General features: G+C 42.7%; 1 protein-coding gene across 3 annotated transcripts in view; it reads right to left on the bottom strand.

Annotated features, from left to right (window-relative positions):
• Nucleotides 1-2,861: 2,861 nt before the first annotated feature.
• Nucleotides 2,862-8,164, bottom strand: part of recql (RecQ helicase-like) — a 14,603-nt gene continuing 9,300 nt past the window's right edge. For all 3 annotated transcript variants that reach the window (XM_008290180.1, XM_008290190.1, XM_008290172.1), the window contains exons 14-16: nt 6,559-6,688; nt 4,375-4,516; nt 2,862-2,868 (exon numbers count right to left, since the gene is read on the bottom strand). In XM_008290180.1, coding sequence (XP_008288402.1) covers nt 4,412-4,516; nt 6,559-6,688 — 235 coding nt within the window. In that variant the 3' untranslated portion in view covers nt 2,862-2,868; nt 4,375-4,411. The remainder of the gene's footprint in view (nt 2,869-4,374; nt 4,517-6,558; nt 6,689-8,164) is intronic.

Consider the following 8,164-nt stretch of genomic DNA (forward strand, 5'->3'; position numbering starts at 1 on the left):
ACCCTGTTCATCTCCTGTAGTAATGGATATTATGGTGAGAAATGCTCAGGGAAGTCAAAAGAAACAAGTCTATTGATGCTTTCTCCTCTGAAACAGCTGAGCTACGCAGCAAAAAGCCTGTGTTCAGGAAACAGGTGAGTGACTGGTGCATCTCAAACAAAGCTCCTGTTCCAACATCAGGCCCAGAGGTTCCAACATAAACCTGAAGAGTTGCTTCAAACAGAGCACAGCATGAGATCAAGAAAATATAACTGCTGATGTTATTCATTTTGTTGTCTCATGTTTTATCCATCCATCCATCATCTCTTCACCTTAACCCTCACTAGGGTCATGGAGGGCTGGAGTCTATCCCAGCTGACTCAGGGTGAAGGCAGGTTCACCTGGACAGGTAACCAGTCTATCACAGGGCTACACTTAGAGACAGACAACCAAGCACACTCACATTCACACCTACGGACAATTTACAATCACCAATTAACCTCAACATGTTTCTGGACTGTGGGAGGAAGCCGGAGAACCCAGAGAGAACCCACGCTGCACGGGAGAACATGGAGACTCCACGCAGAAAGATCCCGGGTGTCCTCACCGGGACGCCTACTGGAGACCTTCTAGCTGTGAGGCAACAGTGCTAACCACTGAGCCACCATGCAGTCTGTGTTTTATCCTCATGCTAATTTTTTATTGAAATAAAACATCGGTCATCACGTCAGTGATTATGAGTTTCAACTAAACATAGCAATGTTCAAAGGGACGGCAGTCCCAGAATGAAGGTAATCTCCTGGCTTTGAACCTCTGGGAGGCGGGTGTTTGTTCAGTCAGCCACAGCACACGACTAGTTTTGTTTAGACATCAGCTGGAAGCTAATGTGAGCTGTTCAAAGTTTGAGGCTCTTCTATGTGTCACTATCAGCCAGTATGAGAAAGATGGAGCTACTGCTGCAGCCATGACATTAAAATGAAGAATTACATGAGCTATGTGAAAAGACATTCAATACTGTGGCCAGTGAAGCAGCAGCATTTCTAGTTCCTGCACAGGCAAAGGGCATCACTGTGAGCATTCCTTCCTCTGGGTCCAGATTGTTTTTCCTCACAAGAGGACACTGGGAAGCCACACAGCACATAAAAACCTGTACATTCACCTCACTTCATTTAATCGTCCTAAACCAGTGTCAGCAGCATTCAGTTCATCAGATATTCACTCTGACAAGCTGGAAGATGGTACAACATACACAAGCTTCAAATCAAGATCCAGAAGTTTGCTTTATAAACAGTATATTTATTTAAATCAAAATAAGTGGCAACACAATAGCAGAGGGATTTTTTTTCACATTTCTGTCACATCCTGCATTCCTGTAAAGGCCATTCAAAGCCACTGAAAGCCCATCTGTACTGAATGTACTTCTCAGTGGGAGGTGTTGTGATTTTTTAACATGACCTGCCAACTGGTTCAGAGCGTCGATGTGGCTTCTGCTTCACCTCCTATACAGGAAGAACTACCTCCTGTTTTTTCGCTGCCCCTCCTGTGGTTCAAATCAAGTCCAGAGAAATAACGTTTACATTCACAACAGAAGTTTTCTTCCCACAGGAAGATCTTCTTTCTTTCTAAATTTGATCAGCTCAGTGTGAAATGCAGCTGTTGTGTGATAATTAAGAAAGTTTTTGCCAATCTGATAGACGTCAACATAAAGGCCAATGTGGGGAACCAGTGAAACGATGGCAACACATTCGAGCAGCCAGGAGACACAAAGACACCGACCAGGTCACACAGTTTTCTGTCAGTGTGCTCTGACAGGCTGCATCCTGGACTTCTGCCAAGATTAAGGATCCTGTCTTAGATGAAGATTTGATTTACATTTTTTTCCCCCTTCGTCCTCTCACTGCACTGTTTAATCCATGTAGGGTGATATGGTGGTGGACTGTTTCACTCTCACAGCATCTATCATCACTCATGTGTCACTTTGCATTCAGTCGGTTTATCTTCAGCTCAGATCAGTGCACAGTTGTGGTTTATGTGGAGCAGCATAAGTTTTTCTTGCTTTCATTTTATCTTTCTCCACAAAAGGAACAGGTCACTCCACATGTAATTTTTAAATCCTACGTCTAGTTTCGTTCTTTACCTACGACAGCAGACAGAGCTCACAGCACACAGCAGTAACTGGAAGCGTCAGCGGTGAACCAGCTTCCTCCTGCCGCTGACCCGTGTCCACAAGCTGCGGGCCGTCTGGGTGATGTTCATCCTGCGAGGCAGCCGGAGGCTCTTCAGAGGCTCCCTGATACACGCCAGCACTCCTGGCTCTGCTGGCTCCCCCAGGTACTCATGGGAAATGTAGTTTATTCTCCTCAGCTGCTTGCTGTAGTAGTTTCTGAGGTCACAGAGCTCCTCAGCCGCTGTGTCAGAGATGATGGAGGCCTGGGATGGAGAGCTGGGCACTGTGGGGGCGGGGGGGCCACTGCCTGGGCTTGCAGAGGGAACACCTGCTGCTACGTTAGCACGGGGTTTCCTCCTCGTTCTCTGAGGGGTAGTGGATTTACGTTTGGAACAAGGTTTAACTGGAGGTGTTTTCTGAACATCATTCACAGCTACATGATCTACTCTGTTAATTTCAACATCCACCTCAACCACATGCTGGGACATGATGGGTCTCCTCTTGTCATCTCCTTCCTCTCCATGTCTGTCTGTCAGCTGGATGTTTGCTCTGTCTGTCTGTCCATCTGTCTGGTCGACTGGTTTCAGGTCTTGTTTCCTGGACAGATTCCTCTGTTCCTTAAATAGTTTCTGTCTGGGTTGTGAGAGGCAGCTGTTCTCCGTCACAGTGGGGTCAAAAGTCTCATTAACCTCCTTGTTATTGGCTTTAACAGCTGATGTGTCCTGTAACCACAAAATCCAGTGTTAGTGAGCAGCAGCAGCAGCAGCAGGAAGGTGAAGCATGAAGCAACATGCTGGACCAACCCAGAGGATGTGCACATACTGAGTCCAGTCTGTGAAAACACAGCTGAACTGTCTTTGGCCTTCCAAAGCAACATGGAGCTAAAGTAGACGTAACAACAGAGAGTTCTGCCACCGTCTCCATTAGTAGGTGAGAATAAACCAGCCAGATCGCAATGAAATGTCAGTGTTAGTTGAAGCATGCTCCTGAGTGTGGACACTGGCACCAGATAGGCTTGGGCGATACTCACATTTTGCAACTGTCAAGATGTAATGATGTGTCTGTGTTCAAAGGTCACTGTGTTGTTTGAGAACCAGTGAGCCACGCCGAGCAGATAATCCTGCCACCGGTCTGAACAAACTATCCACACAACCTGGAGATGACGGTGAGACTGCTGGCAGGACATAAACTCGCATGGTGTAGCAGTTATGGAAAAATAACTGGAGACCTCGTGACTATAACTTACTGACTGATAACACAAGATAATGTACAGTATGCTACCTTAAACACTTCAGAACTTGCCTGACAATTATCAGTTTTTTAGGATTTCTTCAGCATCAGTGTAGTTCAGGCACAGTTGTCAGTACAGCCGATGGTACGTAGCTACAGCAAGCGGCTAACCCATTTCTGTTTGTTTTGCTCCTGTCGCATTTTTTCACTCACTGTGGGCTTATTTTTCACAGCACTGCACCTCTATGACAACAGCACAGAGATGTCTAGTAGCTGTGAGAGCTTAGAAATCACTTCTGTACAATATGACAAGTTAGAATGACAGAAATCAGAAAAAAAAGTAGATTTTCTTTTTCAAATTTGTTTTACCAAGTTAAAAAAAACAACAACTTGAAATTAACAAGATGGTTAGGGACTGTATGTTCTTAACAGAATCTGGTACAAACGGTTTGTTTCTTAAATGAGTCACATAGACTGAAGTGATTTTAATGAAATCTCACCATTTTAAGCCTGGATCAGGTCAAACTGGTTAACTTTCCTAGTGGAGCCTCATCATCGTGTCACGACTCATTAAGAGTTTGAATAATGACACAACAGGAACTTCTGAACAAAGTTAAAGCTGTTCTTAGTTAATTTATACATCTTCATCTGAGGACTAGTTATGCACCTATTAGCAGCGTGGATAAGTGAGAAGCAGTTTTGTTCTTCTTTGTGCAAATACTGTCACCAGAAAAATGCTAACTGTGCAAATCAAGTCTATTAATGCACCAAGAAGCGGTTGTGGTGCCAATAATGTTTATCGCCCAAGCCTATTGATTAGAATGATAAGACAACACCATGCTCATTATTTTAAAACTTACAAAGCTTTTTAAATGAAATAAAATTCTGATTTAATCATCCTTTAGCACTTTTTCTAAGCCAAATGTGAAGCATGAAGTCTGGACAGTGCCATGCTAACAGAAGCAGAAGTGAACAGAGTAAAGAATGATGGACTGTACTTTGCCAACTTGTCTTCTGGGTGGGGTGACAGGGGGGCTAGGGGAGGTCTTTCTTGACTTTCTTGGACACAGGGGCGTCTCCAGCGCTTTGAACTGATCTCTTTCCCTCTTTGGATTTGCCCTGGCCACTCGCAGCTTTTACCTGCAGGTCATTAACAACAGTCTTTACCTACATGGGTGGAGGAGGGAACACCTGAGAGGAGGACATGGGACACGCAAGTCTGGGACAGGAACTCGTATGAGCATCCATTCATCTGCTCTGTCATCACAGCAGTCCATGATGATGACGGCTGGATGCTCTCTGTGCTCAGACCACTGCTTCCTGGGGATCTCTCAGGCCGAGGCTAAACCGACCAACTACTTGCATCCTGTTGAACTCATCAGTATTTAATTTGGTCTGCTTTATAGTAAATACTCTTTATGATATAAAAGTCCACTCCATCTGACTTGCTGGAGCGATCTAGTCTATAGCACATGATGAGAACAAAACAGTTTTAGTCGCACATCAAGTATGTTCAAAGCTTTCAACCACTAAGACTTTACAGAACTTCTATTCCTAAAACATTACCTTTCACCGCCATCACAAATACACATTTAAAATGATCCTTTTGGAATTTATTATCGATAAAATAAACTGATAAGTTTCTTTAATGCTCAAGCTTATAAAGGCTCTGAAGCCAAAAACGTTTGGTCGTAATGTATCGTCCTCTAAACCGGCCATAGAGTTCCTCATTGATGTAAACTATGGCATGCCGTTTGGGAAATTATATATATCATGAATCTCTGAATATATATAATTAAAGTCTGAATATATATAATGTATTCCTGAATTTCATGATACATATTCAAACTTTCATTCCATATATTCAGACTGTTATATATAATATATATATTTAATTTCCTAACCAGCATGCCATATGAAACAAAAAATACAACCACAATATGTTTTCTTGTGTGCAGGGCAGCAGTGGAAACTAGAGGACCTACACAGATCTATACATCTATGATTAATCAAGTTAGAGTATTAATGATCTGAATCAGCAGCTGTGTGGAGGTCACGTGATGATTATTCCTCTTTTGCAGGTTGTTAAAAATGAAATGAAAACACAAACATCCTGCCATCAGAATGTGGACAAACAGGCTTTTGAACTGACAAAATTAATCTTCAATTCAATTGTCACTTACCTCTATGGACATTTTGAGATATAAAGAAAAGATGTGAAAACGTTTTAAAGTGAGATGGAGGAAAGACACATCAGACACATCGGAAGAAGGAGGATTGGTTAGAGAGACTTTAAAAAGAGAGCAGACAGTATTGGAAGAAATACACTGAATACACAAACACAGGAGATACAGAACAAAGCGTCGTGGGCGTCTAGAAAGAAGAGCCTGACCTCTGCTGGAATGATGATGTCATATATGATGGCCAGCACGTCTCTCTGAACACTAACTGACCAGCAGTCTGACACTAGACCACGTTTCCAGGATGTAAAAAGAATTTGCAGCAACTAACAAAGTCTGATTGTAGATTTCGTCTTAATTAGTAGCAAATAAAACAAGTTATCTGCTGGTAAGACCTGCTGCAAGTTATGTTGACAGTTTTCCTGAATGTTTGTTAATTAAAGGTCCAGTAGGACACAAGTATTCAGCAGTAACCACATAGAAACTGCAGAAGACTGCAGAAGACCAAACACCTAAACTATGCAGATAAACATGTATATAATATTACTGTTTTCTGGATTTATTGTATTTTTTAATCTCCTCTTGCACCGTTTCAATTTATTTATTTTTGCTTATGTTTTTTTATATCTCTCTCTCTATATATATATATATACTCATTTAGACTTTTAGACATTTAGAGAGACTTATTTCTTGTGTGTTTAATTCTAAACTCTTGTTTATCTTATTATTATTGTTTCGGTGTGGAACAGGTCCACAACGCATTTCGCTGCACCTTATACCATGTATAACTGTGTTTGTGACCAATAAAGGCCTTGAATCCTTGAACTAGATATTAGAAGAAGGTCTAAAGCTTATTCTGGCTTTTCAAAAACTCATGTTATCTGGACATAAGAGGGAATGACTTGGATGGCCAGAATTCGTATGTTAACATAGTGTTTAGTTTGCTTTTGACAAAGGTAGAATGTAACGGGCACAGTGTCACTGTGGCCAGCACACACTCACCACAGCAGCTCCAGTCCCTGCCGTCCTCATCTTCATGCTCACTGTGAGAGTCTGGCTCTTCAGCAGAGGCGCTTTGCGGCCCAGCTTCACGTAGAAGTAGGTGGTGTACGGAGTGAAGCTAAAGTCCTCTCTGACGCCAGCAAACAGAAACCAGAAGAGCAGACGAGGAAGAATTACACACCTGTGTCAGAAAGTCTTTACAGCCAATACATCTAACAGGAGGAGATCAAAAGTCTTTGCAGGCAGGGCACTGGTAAGTCCTGAGTTAAAGACAGTGCAGTGAGTCCTAAATGTCTGGAGTTCAAAATCCCACAGTAGGTAGACTAACTTTTACTTCAAAAGCTGCAGAGGAGCTCTGTAGGAAAGTATGAGTCCAAACCAAGTGTCCATGAGCTGAGTATACTTAGTCTGACTGTCCATCATAATGGGGATGACTTAGAGCAGTGTACAAGTTCATCCAATAAATGTTCTCTTCAGTTACTAAACGTCACCATCTTGGGACTGTGGATATGATGTGGCCTTGTAGTATGGCGAAGCGATTAGAGGGAAACCTTTACTTGAGCCTGTATTTGTTGTTTGCACTTTTTGCTAGCTACCAGGACAGGCCACGTGTTGAATTATTTAATCAACTGGAATTTTTGTTTTTTCAGTATTTTAAATATGCCTAAATTGTGAAATATAGACAGATGCTTCAACTGCTTCCACTCCAACAGAACCACTGTGGAAAAATACACTGAGGGGCTGAAGCATTATGACCAGCCCTGCAGACGGCCTGTCTGATGCTGCTAACACAACTCCAACCCACTCAGGTTAAACTTCTGAAGGCCCCCGTGGTATCAGCCACCAAGATGTTAGCAGTAGATCCTTTAGTCCAAGAGACTTGTTTTAGCAAATCCCCCAACACCCCGTAGCTGATTCATAGTTTACGCTCCGACCCAGTCTGGCTCTCACTGCCTGCAGCTTTGGTCTTTCAGAACTGGTACCTTCAGCTGCTTGTTTATTTTCTGTTTCTAAACCCACCGTGACAGGTCACAGTCACATTATTTCTTGTACTACAGCTGTTCCTGGTGATTTTCTTCACATGGTTTACAATATATAAAAGTGTATTAATCATATTGGTCTTGCTCATTCAGCCTTGCACATCATGGTTACTGGGGAAAGACATAAGACTTCACACAATCTGAGATTTAAATTTTGGTCTTTAAAGCTGAGACCTATTAGCAATTGAAAGCTGATATGAGTTCTAGATCATTTGTAGTTAGACCAACCCCTCTGCCTGTGTTTCTGAACAGCATAAGGCCCACTGTGTCCATCCATTATCTATACACCCCTAATCCTCACTAGGGTTGCTGGAGGAACTGATATTGTGCAGCCAGCAGGTGTGTCAGATCAGCAAACCTTGTCTGGTTCATTGTGGAAGTCAAGTCCTCGGTGCAGTGACTGCATGTGGCATCTCCAAAGGTGTGTCTTCATGACATTTAAGGTCTGAGCTGAGCTAGCAGTCTCCCCCTGCCTCCAGCTTTTACACTAAACTGAGCCTGACAGATCCCAGACAGACAGAATAAACCCATCCATCCATCATCTCTACACCTTAATCCTCACTAGG

Source organism: Stegastes partitus, unplaced genomic scaffold, assembly GCF_000690725.1.
Source record: "Stegastes partitus isolate 25-593 unplaced genomic scaffold, Stegastes_partitus-1.0.2 Scaffold15, whole genome shotgun sequence".
Classification (NCBI taxonomy): Eukaryota; Metazoa; Chordata; class Actinopteri; family Pomacentridae; genus Stegastes; species Stegastes partitus.